The sequence below is a fragment of the Salmo salar genome, chromosome ssa06 (assembly GCF_905237065.1).
Source record: "Salmo salar chromosome ssa06, Ssal_v3.1, whole genome shotgun sequence".
Taxonomy (NCBI): Eukaryota; Metazoa; Chordata; class Actinopteri; order Salmoniformes; family Salmonidae; genus Salmo; species Salmo salar.
The window spans coordinates 38,899,411-38,918,410 of NC_059447.1; the positions used below are offsets into that span (position 1 = coordinate 38,899,411).

The 19,000-nt window shown below is 38.3% G+C and overlaps 2 protein-coding genes across 5 annotated transcripts; one reads left to right on the plus strand and one right to left on the minus strand.

Moving 5' to 3' along the window:
* Positions 1–1,632: 1,632 nt before the first annotated feature.
* On the minus strand, positions 1,633–10,853 carry LOC106607346 (UNC93-like protein MFSD11). Its single transcript, XM_014204232.2, has 13 exons — positions 10,363–10,853; positions 9,322–9,377; positions 9,053–9,160; positions 8,829–8,908; positions 6,744–6,840; positions 6,574–6,632; positions 6,235–6,382; positions 5,992–6,041; positions 5,763–5,828; positions 5,554–5,679; positions 5,277–5,451; positions 5,002–5,137; positions 1,633–2,984 (listed from the first exon to the last, which is right to left on the minus strand). Exons 1-13 carry the CDS (start codon positions 10,450–10,452, stop codon positions 2,829–2,831), a joined length of 1,347 nt encoding a protein of 448 aa, XP_014059707.1. The 5' UTR covers positions 10,453–10,853; the 3' UTR covers positions 1,633–2,828.
* Positions 10,854–10,859: 6 nt separating this feature from the next.
* On the plus strand, positions 10,860–14,133 carry LOC100194516 (protein LOC562437-like). 4 transcript variants are annotated; one of them, XM_045719432.1, is made up of 7 exons: positions 10,860–11,013; positions 11,816–12,103; positions 12,209–12,417; positions 12,547–12,612; positions 13,333–13,438; positions 13,527–13,663; positions 13,764–14,133. In XM_045719432.1, the coding sequence occupies exons 1-6, from the start codon at positions 10,998–11,000 to the stop codon at positions 13,655–13,657; spliced, it is 816 nt and encodes a 271-aa protein (XP_045575388.1). In that variant the 5' UTR covers positions 10,860–10,997; the 3' UTR covers positions 13,658–13,663; positions 13,764–14,133.
* The last annotated feature ends 4,867 nt before the right edge of the window (positions 14,134–19,000 follow it).

Sequence of the window (19,000 nt, forward strand, 5' to 3'; positions counted from 1 at the left end):
CTGGTTTTGAACAAAGGCCAAGATAGAAGTGTAGAGACACCGGAGGGGATTGTGAAAGGCCATTTTCACAGAGCCACAGGTCTGCTATGCCAACTTGTCACGCTTATATTGAGCAAGAATGCAGGAATGCATGGTGGCATTCATAGCTATGTCATACTTCAAATGCTTTGGACAGGCAATGCAAGTGATGGAAATTACTTTTCACAGGCTTCATTGCAAAATTGAATTTTGTTGAGGATAAAAAGGCAGCTCAAAGGTTGTCTTGAAAATGTGTCATGGGCACCACTTTCTGTCATTGTCATTTAATAGCTCAAATACCTATGTACTTCTCTGCGTTGCAGGTATGTTAAGCGTCGGTCCAGTTAGTGTTAGAAATACCAGGTGAGCACTTGTAGATTCCAGTAGCTAATGTACATTTCAGGACTTATACCACACATTCTTCTTTATGTTTGTATGCAAAGGATCAAGTTGCACAATTGACTAGGAAATAGCACAAAGGAAGAACACTTTAGAATTCTGATTATAATGCAATCAATACTCAATTACCTGTGAAGTACTGTGGGACCTCTGGTGCCCTCACTGGTCCAACGCTTCTCTAAGGCTCCTCATCCACCTCTATGATTTATGGGCCCTGCTCTTGAACCTTGCTTTGAAAACAAATGAACTGCAGTGATCAACATTAAAATGTCCTTTTTAGAGGGAGAAAATATACATCACTTTTATGGGGTACTAACAATTAAATCACTTTTAGCTTTCTATCTAAATTGTTGCAAGTGTAATAAAATGGTTGACATAGATGCATTTTAAGGTGAGCATTTGTAATGGAACATATTTTAGGCTGAAAGTCTGCATCACCTTTAGCAATATGTACCCAGTGGTGTAAAGTACTACTTTAGTAGTTTTTTGAGGTATCTGTAGTTTACTATTTATATTTTACTATTTATACTTTACTATTTATATTTTTGTCAACTTTTACTTCTACTACACTACATTCCTAAAGAAAATAATGTACTTTCTACTCCATACATTTTCCCTGACACCCAAGAGTACATTTTGAATGCTTAGCAGGACAGGAAAATAGTCTAATTCACACACTTAAAGAGAAAATCCCTGGTCATCCCTACTGCATCTTATCTAGCGGACTCACTAAACACAAATGCTTTGTTTGTAAATTATGTCTGAGTGTTGGAATGTGCCCCTGGCTAACCGTAAAGTTGAAAACCGTGCTGTCTGGTTTGCTTAATATAAGGAATTTGAAATGGTTTATACTTTTATTTTTGATACCTAAATATATTTTAGCAATTACATTTACTTTTGGTGACTTTCACTTGAGTCATTTTATATTAAGGAATCTTTACTTTTACTCAAGTATGACAATTAGGTACTTTTTCCACCACTGTATGTACCACACATTTACTATGATGTACAGGACCAGAAAGGACTTGCAATAGAAAACAGCACACCCAACCTATTGCCATGGTAGGAAAAAAAGAGAAGTGCATTAAAATGCGGATGCTAATGTCTCTGCTTGGACTGAGTTAACATATCGGTTTCCTGCATCTAAGAAAAGGAGAACCGCAACAGTATAGGTGCTACCTGACAGTCTTTAGAAAGGAATAGTTGTAATAGGAGTTGAATTAGAGTGCTTTTTATTGTATGATCAACATAACCGTGTTTCCTTCATTCTAATCTAAATTGAGGCCTACTGTGGTATTTTAGCACCATCTCCTGAGCATAATGTGTATTGCATGTTGATGTCCCACACAATAACCTCTGATATTGAATGTGCAATCTAGAACTTCAATTCCCAGTAAAAAAATCAATTGTTGCACTTGCCCAGTGACGTCTACCAACACTTTGGAAGACACAAACCAAGAAGAGGTACAAGTAAGCGCACTAGTTGATTTACATTTTTAAAATCTGATTGTGTTTGTACCTTCTCATTACCACAGAGGACAGGAACTCATATTGCAAATAGGTTACTTATACCTAATCTTTTTTTTGTTGAAGTTTACAATAGACATTCGCTTTATTTATAACAAATACAAACCACCAAAACATTAACAGGCACTTAGTATGCATGACTGACAACATATTGATATGTAAAATATAAAAAATGGAAGTAAAAGGATACCATAAATGTTAATGCTTATGGATGTATTTTCTAACTACTCTACTACATGCCATGGGTACAGAAAATAAGTTGTACAGTAATTGTATTATTATAAGGCAATATTGGTTTTTTTAAATCACTGGATAGCTCTTGTAAGCTTTGGCATGGTGGATGTTGAGAATTGTCATAGATTAGGTTGGAACAATTTTGTCTGTCTATACACATTTCAACACAGCATTACATTTTCCGGTATACATCAATATCGTTTCCCATACATAGCTAGCGTGTTTTTGTCACTAACAACATATTTTCTCAAACTGTAAGATCATTCAATAAGCCTCAATATGAACATTTCTTCTGTTTCGTATGCATCTTAAATTCTAACAAACATCTAAAAACAATTCCATCAAGTTACGAAATGTATGACGTATTATAACACAACCACAGAATTTGCAACAATGAGACTATCTTAAATAACAACCCTGAGAGCAACGCATAAAGACAGCTAATACATCATGTGAGTGGTTACGACATATTACACATACACAATCCTATTGTAAAAGTTTAAAAATTACATTTAATCATGATATAATTAGTGTGTTGTGCAAGATAAGTTAAAGCTAAGACCTTGAAGGTGCAAAGTATCTTTCCTGTTAAAAAACCTAAAAATGTAAGTCTGACACACATGACTGTGCCAGTGTTGAAATGACAGGTCCTAATACTCTTGTTGTAGGTCTACAGAGAAGTTCTGTATTCTTTCCACCATGAAGAAGCAGAGTGTTCCAGTGAAGCCCAGGATGACCATAATAAGCAGTTGCCATGTCAACAGCAAGTAGCCACTGTAGAAGAAGGCAACTGCTGCAAAAATGGACTGGCAAAGGAAAGAAGAAAACATTGAACATTGAAAGTAATACAAAGAGTTGACTTTGTGTTACTACTGTCACAGTAATGTCTGAATTGTATCTTAGATTGTGAGTTCTTACAGAATTCTAATGTAATAAACTAATGCATGTTTATGTGGCTAAATAGACCGACACAAGAAGGCCTTCAATCGTCCTTCCCTCTAGTTATTCTTACAGTATAACCACACAAGGGATACACTACCGGTCAAAAGTTTTAGAACACCTACTCATTCAAGGGTTTTTCTTTATTTTTACTGTTTTATATATTGTAGAATAATAGTGAAGACATCAAAACTATGAAATAACACATATGGAATCTTGTAGTTACCAAAAAAATGTTAAACAAATCTTAATATATTTTATATTTGAGATTCTTCAAATAGGCACCCTTTTCCTTGATGACAGCTTTGCACACTCTTGGCATTCTCTCAACCAGCTCACCTGGAATACTTTTCGAAAAGTCTTGAAGGAGTTCCCACATATGCTGAGCACTTGTTGGCTGCTTTTCCTTCATTCTGCGGGTTGACTCATCCCAAACCATCTCAATTGGATTGAGGTCAGGGGATTGTGGAGGTCAGGTCATCTAATGTAGCACTCCATCACTCTCCTTTTTGGTAGACTAGCACTTACACAGCCTGGAGGTGTGTTGGGTTATTGTCCTGTTGAAAAATCAATGACAGTCCCACTAAGCCCCAACCAGATGGGATGGCGTACCGCTGCAGAATGCTGTGGTAGCCATGCTGGTTAAGTGTACCTTGAATTCTAAATAAATCACGGACAGTGTCACCAGCAAAGCACCCCCAGACCATAACACTTCCTCCTCCATGCTTTACGATGGGAAATACACATGCGGAGATCATCCGTTCACCCACACCGCGTCTCACAAAGACACGCCTGTTGGAACCAAAAATCTACAATTTGGACTCCAGACCAAAGGACAAATTCCCACTGGTCTAATGTCCATTGCTCATGTTTCTTGGCCCAAGCAAGTCTCTTCTTCTTATTGGTGTCCATTAGTAGTGGTTTCTTTGCAGCAATTCGACCATGAAGGCCTGATTCACAAAGTCTCCTCTGAACTGTTGATGTTGAGGTGTCGGTTACTTGAACTCTGAAGAATTTATTTGGGCTGCAATTTCTGAGGCTGGTAATTCTAATGAACTTATTCTCTGCAGCAGAGGTAACTCTGGGTCTTCTGTTCCTTTGGCGGTCCTCATGAGAGCCAGTTTCATCATAGCACTTGATGGTTTTTGCAACTGCAGTGAAGCAACTTTCAAAGTACTTGAAATGTTCCGTATTGACTGAACTTCATGTCTTAAAGTAATGATGGACAGTTGTTTCTCTTTTGAGCTGTTCTTGCCATAATATGGATTTGGTCTTTTTTTAAATTGTATTTATTTATTTTGATTTCACCTTTATTTAACCAGGTTGAGAACAAGTTCTCTTTTACCAAATAGGGCTATCTTCTGTATACCCACTTACCTTGTCACAACACAAATGATTGGCTCAAACACATTAAGAAGGAAAGAAATTCCACAAATAACTTTTAAGAAGGCAAACCTGTTAATTGAAATGCATTCCAGGTGATTACCTCATGAAGCTGGTTGAGAGAATGCCAAGTGTGTGCGCAAAACTGTCATCACTGCAAAGGGTGGCTATTTGAAGAATCTGAAATATAAACTATATATTTTGATTTGTTTCACACTTTTTTGGTTACTACATGATTCCATGTGTTATTTCATAGTTTTGATGTCTTCACTATTATTCTACAATGTGGAAAATAGTAAAAATAAAGAAAAACCCTTGAATGAGTAGCTGTTCTAAAACTTTTGACCGGTAGTGTACATCAGCCTACGCATACCTAAACAACAGCCATAAGTTATTAATTAACTATACTGCAATGAACTACACCCAGCTCACCACTGAGTCAGTTGCTGGTACATATGTTTTAGTAAACGATCAGCTGTATAAAGCTCTCTCGGGGGTTACCTGGATGAATTTGAAGATGGCAAAAGCAGGCGCGCTTTGCTCAGCATAAACACGCCCCAAGATGCTGTACAGTTGAGTGTTGAAACAGCTGTCACCGAGTCCAAGCAGGAAACTACACAGCAATGCGATGGAGATACTAGGAAACAGATAGGAGACGCTCAACTGTGAGGGGGTTACAACAGGTCGTTTTCAACTGACATGATTTCTGATTAATATAAAAACAATATACAGCCCTGCTTTTATTGTTTTTTAAAACATTTATATTAAAACAATACCTTGGTGTCAGATATGGCTTGTTTAGTGTGCTAGTTTTTAAAACCACAGGGGCATCATCTGGGATGTTGAGGTAGATCAAGTAGAAAGCGACAAAATGGACGACCATCCCTAGGAAGACCACAGATGTCCGTCTGAATCGGTTGTTCTTACATACTAGTCCAAAGACGCCTCCACCTGACAAATCACATCAGATTACTGTCAAACTACTTCCTTGTTAGATAGTAACACCAACATAAGAGTGATGGGTAAAAGTTACACTGGGCAACACAAACCTACCAACTATCTCTCCAATCCCCACCACGATTCCGGAGATCCCAATCAAGCCTTTAGCTGCCGCTCCAAACTCTGTTGTTGCCCCGATACATGTCCCATACACACCACTGTAGAATGATAGCTCCAGACCTACGATGACAACACACTGCTAAAAACACTATTCCTCTGAGGGAAATGTCTGGACTTTTGGTTGTGCAGTACAATCTACTTACCACTGTATGCCATGCAACAGCTCAGGAGCAATATGGTTTTGGTTTTGAGCAGTTGCCGGATTGTCCCTGAAGAGAAGGAGACACACAAGGAATACCTTTGGATGACTAACAGGATAGTAAACAGTGAAACAACATAAACGAAGTAACAGAGGTGTCCTTAAACCCAAAGAAATAGATCAGTGATTGATTGTATAATAACAAATGTGCCTGTGAAGCTACATTAACTTACTGAATTCTGACTTTGCATCTTGTACTGCAGAGTTGGCTCTTTGCTTATACCTGCCAAACATTAAGATGGAAAATTATGAAATTAGCAAGACAAATACATGATTTATTTTCAATACTGTGATATTCAAATTCATAGCAGAATGAATAACCACCATTTAAAACAGAGACACCAACGCAGTGCCATGGATTCCCATCGGAATAAGGGTACAGTGAGAGAGTACTGTCAATAAATTAGAAAACTTACATCATGCGAGATGAGAGCAAAGGCTGGCCTTCCTCCTCATTGAGCATCTCCTCCTCTGTTGGAAGAGTCTTTCTCAGAGCCAGGAAGCTGAGTGTTCCCAGCACTGAGGTAACCAGCAGACCTATAAAGATAGTCTTTCTGCTCCTATCTGAGGGACATCAAGAACAAAGGAAACAGTGTCAAACAGATAACATACACCATTACTAAGTAGGGCGACAATTTTGGAAGGACATATGAGTCATATCCAAAATGAAAACAAAGATGCAATTGCAATTTTCCATTAATGTTAGCTCTATTTTCTCTATATTTTCCCATTGGATGATCTTCACAGGCACATACCTGATATTTCTGTCCTTCCATTCCAATCAAAATAAATGTAAAGATTGCCAAATAACATGCTGAAAAAGAAAACAATGTGTTACAATTACACCTTCTGCTCTAGGCCACCAAATAATGGAAATGACTGCCATTATTATATAGCCTACCATTAATATATACTATTAATATACCTGCACTGTAAAAGGGCCCAAAACATCCCTGTGTTTCTATTGATGGTGGAAGCATCAGAGTTCTCCACAAGGAAGTGTCCTTGGGCTGTCCAAAGCACTGATGAAAGGGATACAAAGAGTGTGTGAGTGAGAGAGGCTGATTAGGAACTGCAGGTGTAATGAATAGAGATGGTTGCTATTTAATGACATTTGAATAGATCAAAATGCATTATCGGGGAACTATTCAGGGAAAATGTGTCCATTTTATTTAGCACAAACTAACATCAAACAATTCAGTTCATCTGCCCTAAGAATTCTCATTTAGCTCTCCCATTTGTAAAATGTTTGCTTTGCTTGCGATCAGAGATAATGAACATAACCCCAGCATTTCCCTTTTATGTAAATCATTAACAAGCTCCATTTCAGACATCATAACCATGGTAACCTTTGTCCAATGCTCAGCAACTGACAAGACAGACTCAATACTCTTTACCATGCATACAGGACATATGCTTCTTCTTGATTTGATCTTCCGTACCCATATTGATAACTGTTTATAATACTGTGTAATTACTATGGCATTTGATCTTCTTACAATTTTCAAATCATTAATCCGACAGCAAAAAAAATGGGTAAACTCAGTTTACAAATTTGTTAGGAATGAATGGCATGCATAAGAGAATAGCAGACTCCAGAGGCATGGAGAGAATTTTGGATTGGATTAGGCATATGCACAAAGAGGTGAAACATACACTACGTGACCAAAAGTATGTAGACACCTGCTCGTTGAACATTTCATTCCAAAATCATGGGCATTAATACGGAGTTGGTCCTTCCTTTGCAGCTATAACAGCCTCCACTCACTAACAGCCTCCACTCAGGGAAGGCTTTCCACTAGATGTTGAGACATTGCTGCGGGGACTTGCTTCCATTCAGCCACAAGAGCATTAGTGAGGTTGGGCGCGATTAGGCCTGGCTAACAGTCAGCATTCCAATTCCTCCCAAAGGTGTTCGTTGCAGTTGAGGTCAGGGCTCTGTGCAGGCCAGTCAAGTTCTTCCACACCGATCTCAACAAACCATTTCTGTATGGACCTCGCTTTGTGCACAGGGGCATTGTCATGCTGAATTAGGAAAGTACCTTCCCCAAACTGTTGCCACAAAGTTGGAAGCACAGAATTGTCTAGAATGTCATTGTATGATGTAGCGTTAAGAATTCTCTTCAAGTAAATGGTCTAGCCAGAACCATGAAAAACAGCCCCAGACCATTATTCCTCCTCCACCAAACTTTGCACTATGCATTCGGGCAGGTAGTGTTCTCTCGGCATCCGCCAAACCCAGATTCGTCCGTCAGACTGTCATATGGTGATGCGTGATTAATCACTCCAGAGAACTCGTTTCCACTGCTTTCCACTGCTGTCCAATGGCAGTGAGCTTTACACCACTCCAGCCGACACTTGGCATTGCACATGGTGATCTTAGGCTTGTGTGTGGCTGCTCGGCCATGGAAACCCATTTCATGAAGCTCCCGAAAGAGCAGTTCTTGTGCTGATGTTGCAACCAGAGTTTGGAAGTCGGTAGTGAGTGTTTCAAGCAAGGATGATTTTTACGCACTACGTGCTTCAGCACTCGGCAGTCCCGTTCTGTGAGCTTGTGTGCCCTACCACTTTGCGGCTGAGCCGTTGTTTCTCGTAGACGTTTCCACTTCAGAATAACAGCACTTACAGGGCAGAAATTTGAAGAACTAACTTGTTGGAAAGGTGGCATCCTATGACGGTGCCATGTTGAGTCACTGAGCTCTTCAGTAATGCGATTCTATTGACAATGTGTCTCTATGGAGACTGCATGGCTGTGTGCTCGATTTTATACACCTGTCAGCAACGGGTGTGGCTGAAATAGACTGATCTACTAATTTGAAGGGGTTTCCAAATACAGTCCTTTGTATATATAGTGTATATGACTTTATACCAAACTAGCATGTAAATCATGAGAGTTCAATGTAAAAACATATCTGTACCAATATGTAATGATGTGAATGATTCTGTAGTCGGGGAATGTTAACCAGATACCAGAGGGAACAAAGGAGAGATCCCATGAAACCGGACTTACTGGCTGCTCCTATGCCGATTAGTACTGAGGTGAAGTAAAAGGACCATGTTGATGGGGTGATGAATACAGCTACGTAACCACTATGAAAAAGAATGGAACCATAACAAACAACAGCACATGACCTTGTTATAACTAGACAACTACTTCAGACAGAAATGTCAATCAACTACTCATCTGCAAATAGGGGGGGGGGGGGTAATTCCTTTAGAATTCTTGATACTCACCTGTAAAGAATTCCACTGAAAAACATTGTAAACTGTGGTCCAATTATTGCAACAACAGTTGGAGCTAACAAATTTGAAAACGAAAAAATTCCATAGATGATTCCAAGGCTGTTGTACAAGGAGAGAAAGAAAACAGTACAGAAGGAAAAAGTTTACTATCTGGTATAAGGGTCAATGATTCTGAAAGACGCACATTATCTCCCCCACTCTTTTCGCTGGGATAATGTGGTTTTCAAATATTTAGCCAATGGTAACACCATCCAACTCACCTGTGATAACCACTTCCAGTGAAGGTATCATTGTCCAGGCCTTTAACTATGGTTTGCTATAAAATAGAGGAGAAATGGGATATTAATATGAGCATTTGAACATAGAAAATATGTTCTCAAAAATTGCTGCCACCACTACCAATGTGCCCTGTAGATATTGACCTTTACATTTATTAACTTGAGTAATTCCTTTGCCATGACAATCTATTGACTGATGAAGAAATTGGAAACACAAGATGCGCCTGGCCCAGGACTCCTCCAACAATGCACCACTGACATGGCTACTGAGGACGTCATGTGAGCTGGAAAATGCACAGGAAAATAAACTGATGCAATTTATCATGGGGTAAAAGTCCTTAAACTTGAGAGTCAAAGGCAATGGACTTGAAAAAAGCAAAGCATAACTGCAAAATGACAACAATTCCAATCAAATTTTAGTGGTCGCATTCCCATATTTAGCAGATGTTATTGTGGGTGTAGCGAAATGCTTGCGTTCCTAGCTCCAGCATTGCAGTAATAACTAACATTTCACAACAATACACACAGATCTAAAAGTAAAAGAATGGGATTAAGACATATATAAATATTGATGTATCATGAATGATAAACAATTATGACATGTCTAATGTAACCAGTTTTTTTTTATATCAAACAGCTACCAACTTTAGATAGCAGTTATCAATGGGTAACTAGTCTCAAGCCCATAGTCTCAAGTTAAATTGACTACTTAGCAAACAAAACAACTGATCAGTCAATATATTACAAACATGTCAAATGACAACAGATATTATATTTCTGATTTATTATGAGTATGTAGCCTACATGACATGTAATTTGAAGGGGAGAGGTCAAACAGCTGTCAATTTCAGATAAATTAGCTAGCTCGGGTAGTTGCTAGTATCTGTAATATTATTTTGTAGGTGTGAATTTTCTCCAGTGATATTGACTCTAGCAAACAAAACAAATTACCAGTCAATATAGTTTGCCTAAGTAACGACTTCAGCTAAGGTCACACAAGTGAAAGTGTGTTCTTTGACTTACTTCAATGTTTCCACAGGTGGTGAAGGCAGTGAAAATGAACAGAAATCCTAGTCCCAGAATGACAACGTTGTAAATCCTGAGGTCTGCCATGATTATATTATTCTTGCACCACCTCTTGGTAGATGTCCCAGGTCGCTACACAGCACTCAATGCAATGAGATAAGATTATTCCAACAGTTACACTTCTTGCGTCGACCAGACATTTCTGAGATGGCTAAGCAAATACAAAAAGCATAGAATATAGCTAGAGACCCCCACGCCTTTGTTGGACAAGCACTTTTCGGCTACTCTTCTTCAAAAGTCCATATGGTAACTTTTCTTCCGCACGCTCTCTCTGTCAATAAGTTATCAGCACGAGCCAATTCAACGTAACCCTACTATTAGCACATTTGGTAGATTGTTGTAGTTAGTAGGCTATGTATCTAATAGCTAGCGAGCAAAGTTTCTCGTGACAGCATACAATACGACCAAGCTTTATGTCGTTGTTGTGAGGGGGGGGCAATGACTTTCATTAGAAACCAAGCATACAGTTGAGATTTATCAAACGCTTTACAGGCAATGGAAGCCCCGTAGGACCAATACACGTCAGCGCGTACGTTTCCCAGCAGTCTCACTTCATATTGTACACAATCATCATGGCGACCCAGGATGGTAGGTTTTGAAAAAAATATAATGCTATGCTTTCCCACATATCTATGCGGTGCAATTTAGCAATTTTCAATTCATTAATTTAGGCATTTAATTGTATTTCTGGCGTTGATGCAAATTCAACATGTCAATGGGATTTAAAATCATATTTTCTTCATAATCCAATGTTCGCCCGGTTATCCTGGTCACTGGCTAGCTGTTAGCCAACCATATTTAGCTAGCTAACGTTAGCTCTTTCGATTTTGTTACATAGCCAAAATAACTAGAGCTACTGTTACATAAGTTGTAATTTGATTCTAGAAACCTAGGGCAAATGTAATAATTGTAGCTATCACTATGTTATTTTGTAGCTATCGACATTAGGTATATTAGGCATTTATAAGCTAGAAAGTTATATTAAATAGCTACCCAACTATCTGACTGCAAATGTAGCTTGGATGTGTCAGCTAACTTAGCTAGCTAGCATGACTAGGTAGCTAGCAAGTTAGCGCTATTTGCAAATAAGCTACAGTAGCTCGCTAACAGCCACGTGAGATGTCAGACTTAGCTAACGTGGCTAAACGACCCACAGAATACCAAATAGGTCAACCAGCCAGTTGCTTGCAGCTGCTTTGTCATAACAAACGAACTGCATGATGCCATACTTGCTAGTTATTACTTGGCTGAGAAGACTTAATGTGACAAACTATTCCCAGACATTGAGTTTTGACCAACTCTATGGCTTTGACATAGCTGTGCCTGGCTGAGAATTCTTGTGGAGTTGAGAATTCTCAGTTAAGCTATGCCTTTCATAATCCTTTCATAGGAAGTGAAGAAGTCGTAATGGAAACTGAAGCCACGTTGAAAGAGCCACAACCACTGTGTGAAAATGTTGGCAAAGGGAATGCTGAAGTATTGGAAACTGTGTCTCGGACAGATAATGCCGGGGAAAGCTCTTCAACTCAGGACCCTACTGTCAGCAATGGAGATGACAGTGATGAAGGAAAGGAGATGGTGGATCTAAAGATTATTTGGAACAAGAATAAGTATGATCTCAAAATTCCGTTAGATGGCACTGGAGCCAAACTGAAAGAGCGAATCCATTCACTCACTGGTAAGTAGTTGTTTAGGCTTGCGTACTAACTACTTGGATATGTATAACAGTCACAGAGTTGATTAATGTCTCTCAACCACTCTCTTTTTCTCTCTCTGTTAATAGGTCTTCCACCTGCTATGCAGAAAGTGATGTACAAAGGCCTGCTACCAGAAGATAAGACGCTACGTGAAATTAAAGTTACAAATGGTGCAAAGATAATGGTGGTTGGATCTACAATAAATGATGTACTAGCTGTAAATACTCCAAAAGAGGTTATTCAGCAGGAAGTTAAAGCTGAAGAAAACAAAAAGGAACCTTTGTGTCGGCAAAAAGTAGGACTTTTCAACGTCTTTTGAGTTCCATATTTGTAAATAAACAACTTATTTGAACAAGGTATAGTCACAGGTTATGATATTTTTTATTCAACTGTGAACTTAAAATAATAATGTATTGAATTTCAGCAACACAGAAAGGTGTTGGACAAAGGCAAACCAGAGGACATAATGCCATCTGTTAAAGGATCAAAGGTGAGTATTTTCAACAAAACCCTAATGATGGTTGGGAAAGTATGCTTTTAATGGTTGTTTTACACTGAGTATACCAAGCATTAGGAACACCTTCCTAATGTTGTTGCAGCCCCCGTCCCTTGCCCCCAGAACACCCTCAATTCCTTGGGGAATGGACTCTCAAGGTGTCCACAGGGATGCTGGCCCATGTTGACTCCAATGATTCCCACAGTTGTCAAGTTGGTTGGATGTCCTTTGGGTAGTGGAATATTCTTGATACACACGGGAAACTGAGTGTGAAAAACCCAGCAGCGTTGCAGTTCTTTACACAAACCGGTGCGCCTGGCACCTACTACCATACCCCATTCAAAGGCACTTCAATCTTTTGTCTTGCCTATTCACCCTCTGAATGGCACACACACAATCCATTTCTCAATTGTCTCAAGACATAAAAATCCTTCTTTAACCTGTCCTCCCTTTCATCTACACTGAATTTAAGTAGATTTAACAAGTGACATCATTAAGGGATCTTAGCTTTCACCTGGTCATTATATGTCATGGAAAAAGCAGGTGTTCCTAATGTTTTGTATACTCAGTGTATATTGCCCTGTTTATGTATTTTTCTCACAGATATTTCCACTGGAACACTATCACGGTCAGGAGCTTGGAGATGGGTCATTGTGAATTACTTCCTTGTTCTTCCACTAATGATCAGCAAGTGATCTCTCATTTGTTACACAGGAACGCTTACCAACAGTGCCTCTAGCCGGAATGTACAACAAATCTGGTGGAAAAGTTCGTCTCACCTTCAAACTGGAACAAGATCAACTGTGGATTGGAACTAAAGGTGAGCTGACCCCCTGGTTTGGTTGGATTGTGTATAAGGAAAACGTGTTATGGCAATCACCCTTATCTGTGTATATTCTCTCCTACAGAGAGGACAGAGAAAATCCCAATGGGCTCCATCAAACATGTGGTGACTGAACCCATTGAAGGCCATGAGGATTATCACATGATGGTAACACGTTTCCTTACTACAAACTGCACAAGCCAGATTGGCAGTTGATGTAATGTATGTTTTTTTTTCCATAAACACATACATTAATTTGTCAAAAGTAGCTATCTTACTCTCATTTATGGTGCAATTAATTTTCTGTCATTCACTTTCCTAGGCGTTTCAGTTGGGTCCAACAGAAGCCTCTCAGTATTGGGTCTACTGGGTGCCAGTTCAGTTTGTTGATGCAATCAAAGACACAGTCCTTGGAAAGTGGCAGTATTTCTAATGTTCCTCTATTATTGACATTGAAGAACTGTGATCTAGAACAGGAACATATGAAAATGAGGATCTGGAGACGACAAGAAGTCCTAAGGAACTTAACATTGAAGCATATTAGAGAAGAAAACTGAAGGATGCCTAAGGACTAATCATATTATTTGGGGTTTCAAGTGCACTATGAGGCAGCATCATATTCCTCAGCCCAGTTCATCATTCATTTTTTTGCGCAAACCCAAGGGAAAACAATAAAACTAAATGTACATAGATTGCTGATGCATTTCTCAGTTATTCTTAAAGTAATAAAATGTGTTTTAAAAAAAACAAAAAGCTGCACTAGTATGGTAGCCTATGTTTATTTATTCTATGGATCAACATAAGCAAACTTGCCAAAGTTGAATACAGTTTCTAATGGTCTCAAGATATTGGTTTACCTGTAGTCATGATAAATGTTCACGTTAACAGAAATTATTGAAACATCTAATGGAATTTATGAAGATTCCCTCAGCAGAAATAGATCACTATATAACTTAAAGTAGTAAGCAACTTACTCATGTAAGTTTTGCTATTTACAATCATCATTTATAGTTGGGGGATTTCTGTTGATTATTTTAAAAGAAGGGTGGGCGCTGTGGTATGGTGTGGAATAGTCTCACAAATGATTCAGAACATGTTTCTATTCAGCATCAGGCCAGACATTGAGCATTACTGCAATCCAGTGTCATGCTATCATGAAGCCTCTGTCACATGCAAAGGGAATTAGTATAATCACATCGTTTAGATCAGGGATGGGCAACTGATGGGGGCCACAAAAAATCTGAACTCATGAGGGGCCGCAGTTGCTCATGAGTCCCCCCATCACCACATTAGCAGCCTCCCTCTTGACAGCGGATATGTCATTTTGCTTTAGAGTTTATTTAGTACAATTCTACACATTTTGCGATGGGGTATAGAGAAAGTGTTGCTGTTTTAAAGCAAGTTTGCTGTAATTCTACACATTTTGTCATGTTTCAGAGAGAAGATCTTGCAATTATATAACACATTTTATATAATTATACAGATTTTGCCCTGGGGCAAAGAGGAAAACTTGCTGTAATGTTCTGTAATTCTACACATTTGCCATAGGGTGGACAGAGATAAATGTTTTTAAAATGATATCTGAGTAAGACTGACTAACAAAATCAATGGGGGCCTCCCGGACGGTAAATCGACCATGATTACTAAGTTTAGATACTGTAGCTGGCCGCTAGACTAATTTACCAATCCAAAGATGTTTCGCTGAAATGGGCTATGTGAGTGACTATCAGTGACTGACATAACAAGAGAAAAACTGCTAATACTCAACCAAATTTTAAAATTGTACTTTGTGTATTCTACTATTCTAGCTTGCAACAGTAACTGAGACATCCACTGAATCAAAAATTAAAAATACATTTGATCCGAGGGCCCATCCCTGGTTTAGATGCACTATGATGTTCCTACAGGAGAGGGCCACAATGTCATACTTTTACATTTCTTGTTCATTGCAATATCAACTGCCATGGGTATAATTTTTCAGAAATGCAAAGGCCTTAATGTATTTATATACAGGTAAGAACTAGTAACTGCAACATTCATATACATTGTTTTATTAATTTAAAGTATTTAATAAGTATACAAACACTGAAAAGCATACAAAGTCCAAAGCCTAAAAATTTATTTTTTTCAAATCTGCAAAAAATGTACAAACACTTTAAAAGCAAATAACTGAAATAGGTTGTTTGGGACTGGCATTGTAGTGATATTAACTGGTTATACCTTTGCCACTAATAAGGTCATCAACTGAGCAGATATTGAACTAAATGTCAATTAAGCAACCAGCTCATAAGAACATATCAGTGTTGTCTGGCATTAAAATATATATCATATTGCAACCATCTCTTGGAGTAGTCAGAGAACCGTCAATTCAAACATTGTACTCGACATACAATTATGATGCGTATAATGATAATATTACAATGGTTACAGTTGTTATAATAATACTTCCGTTTCCAGTCTATGAATATAAAGTAATTTTTATTGACATCGACATGGCTAGAGAAAGACCTGACCCTTTAACCCAGGTGGCTCCAAGTTTCCAGTAAAGATCATCACCCTTTGGTATACTCTGTAATTTTAGTGACATTTTGCTGGCCTCTCAATGGGTTATTATTCATCCTTGGTTGTATCTCCTCAGACCTTATTAATATAAAAAATCACCTAAGTGGTCAACAAATGCAGTCCAGTAGTCTTACACATTTTTGTAATAATGGTTAAATCTGATTGCGCAAACAGCCCTCTCTTGTCAGTATATTTGCGACATCGTACACCCTGGTTTAATGGCTCTTTCAAACTACCAAACATTGTAATGTAGAATCTCTGAAACATGGTCAATGATGTTTTGTTATATTAGCTATACAGTAGTGAATAAATGATACTGAAAAAATATATCAACGCAACATGCAACAATTTCAAATATTTTACTGAGTTACAGGTTGAAATAAATTGAAATTGAAATTGAAATAAATTCATAGATTTCACATGACTGGGGAATACAGATATGCATCTGTTGGATGTCTTAAAGGCATGACTATGGGCCTCAAGATCTCGGCACAGTATCTCTGTGCATTCAAATTGCCATCAATAGAATGCAATTTTGTTTGTTGTCTGTAGCGTATGCCTGCCCGTACCATAACCCCACCGTCACCATGGGGCACTCTGTTCACAACATTGACATCCGCAAACCGCTCGCCAACACGACACCATACACGTCGTCTGCGGTTCTGAGGCCGGTTGGATGTACTGCAAAATTCTCTAAAACAATGTTGGAGGCGTCTTATGGTAGAGAAATGAACATACAATTCTCTGGCAACAGCTCTGGTGGACATTTCTGCAGTCAGCATGCCAATTCCATCCTCCCTCAAAACGTGAGACGTGTGGCATTGTATTGTGTAACAAAACTGCACATTTTACAGTGGGTTTTTAATGTCCCCAGCACAAGGTGCACTTGTGTAATGTTCATGCTGTTTAAACAGCTTCTTGATGTGCCACACCTGTCAGGTGGATTGATTATCTTGTCAAGAGAGAAATGCTTACTAACAGGGATGTAAACAAATACGTGCACAAAATTTGAGAGAAATACGCTTTTTGTGTGTATGGAAAATTTCGGAGATCTTTTATTTCAGCCCATGAAACATATGACCAACACTTTACATGTTGCGCTTATATTTTTGTTCAGTGTAGTTAAAAAATGGCCCCAAACCACTACAGGCAGCAGTGTTAGCAGCACGTATTCGACAGTCAATGGTTGCCTAACTAGTGTGTACCATAATCCATTATCAATAGTCTCCCTCTTTTTACAGGCCAAAGAGTACCATCCAATATGCCACGTTACAAACCTCGTATGTTGTCTAAGTGAGAGACTCTGTACCAGGTTTTTTTTAATGTGTTATGAGGAAAAAGCTACAACAATTTTGAGCATGTTGATTTTCCTCAGGTAAACCAATATTTTTTTTTTTACAAAGGAAATGTACTTCTGTTCGTGTTATTCATTTATGGTTACTACTTAAAGTATGTTGATTGAGCTTCACTGCTTGAAATGTAAAGGAATAAAAACGATAATTGTTTACATTTATGATGTTTTGTAATTCTTAGTTTAAAAATGGTCTAAGTGGGATGCCATTGGCTAGGGGCATTTCTTATGCCATGTCCTATAGAGATCATGCACACTGAAAGGTGATCTAATCAGTATTTCAAAAAGTTTATTGTAAGACTTTCACCACAAAGATACGCTTGTTCAAGTTAATATGAGACAGTAGAGCAGTGGCCTTTAATGGGTAACGTCTAGACATAAAATATTTAAAAGTTTAACATTAGATGCAACGTCTTTTATAACAGGTTTTTGTTTGTCACTGGTTTCCACCCTAAAGAAGAATGTTGTTTAAGGACACGGTCGGGTCAGGAAGTGACCTCATGAAACATTCTTTCCATCTCGTTACCTGACAGGACACACCCTTGTTTCCTTTTCTTAACCAAAAAGAATGAAGATTTGATTTGATGATATGATCGACTACTGTAGCTACATCTGGCTTGACTAGTTTGAAAGGCACTATTATATACCAAATTGAATGCTCAAGTGTTTATTTTACAACACTCTTCTCAGACCACATACTTTCACATGATAAATGGAAACCAGCCAGCCCAATGTCTATTTTGTATGTAACTATGTTTCAGCATGAGGTGTTTTACCATTGCACATTTTGTTATGGAGACTGCACATACTCAATGATAGTTACAGTGTCATAGAAAGTATCCACCCTTCTTACCCAGTTGTCACATGTTCAGTGGCTTACAGCCTGGGCTTTCAATGCATTTCAATTATATACATTTCCCAATGAACTACTCAACCTAGAAATGATTGAAAATGTGTTGTTTTTTTAAACAAACTTGCATGGTAGTGGTTAATTCAGATTTTTACTTAATCATCACGTTCACCAGTCTCATTACAATAAGTAAATGTTTTTTTTGTGTTTAATAATCATTTCTAAGGAGACTGTAATGCATAACAACAACAAAAATGTTTTACGCATAACCTTGACTATCAGTGAGACAGTCTTGCATTTCTCATGAAGATTGTTATGAGATTATCACAATGTCCTAGACCTACACCAAGTAGCATGACCTCTCCTCCTAGATGCACATTTTCTGATAGCTTCATCAGAGACACCTTACCTAACCTAACCCACTTTTGTCTAAGGACGTAATCCTTCTCAACCAACAAACATACAGCAGTAGCCTATTGTATTTTGTGAATGTTGTCAACCATTTAAATCTATGTCAACCTTTTTAATGAATATCCTTCTAGCTTTTGGAACTGCCACCTTGACAGAATACACTTTTACTAATGTCTAGGTCCCTAGACTGATGTGTTGCGCATAACTTGAAATTCCAACAGTTAGAACATTGGAAGATGTTTGAGGCACGATATTGTGTAACCAAAGTGGTGACATTAATGACTATCTAGTCTAAATCGTTTTGCGATAAACATATTACTGTAAAATAGTGTAATCGTTCATCCCAATAAGGGTCTTAGTGCATATGTCCTATTCAAGCTCCATG

Coding starts and splice junctions, on each gene's coding strand:
- LOC106607346 (XM_014204232.2), bottom strand. CDS start 10,452: ATGGCAGACCTCAGGATTTACAACGTTGTCATTCTGGGACTAGGATTT. Junction 9,161..9,321: donor ACTGGAAGTGGTTATCACAG/GTGAGTTGGATG, acceptor CTTGTACAACAG/CCTTGGAATCATCTATGGAA. Junction 6,383..6,573: donor TGGAAGGACAGAAATATCAG/GTATGTGCCTGT, acceptor GATGTCCCTCAG/ATAGGAGCAGAAAGACTATC.
- LOC100194516 (XM_014203973.2), top strand. Junction 12,418..12,546: donor AACCTTTGTGTCGGCAAAAA/GTAGGACTTTTC, acceptor ATTGAATTTCAG/CAACACAGAAAGGTGTTGGA. Junction 13,439..13,526: donor ACTGTGGATTGGAACTAAAG/GTGAGCTGACCC, acceptor TCTCTCCTACAG/AGAGGACAGAGAAAATCCCA.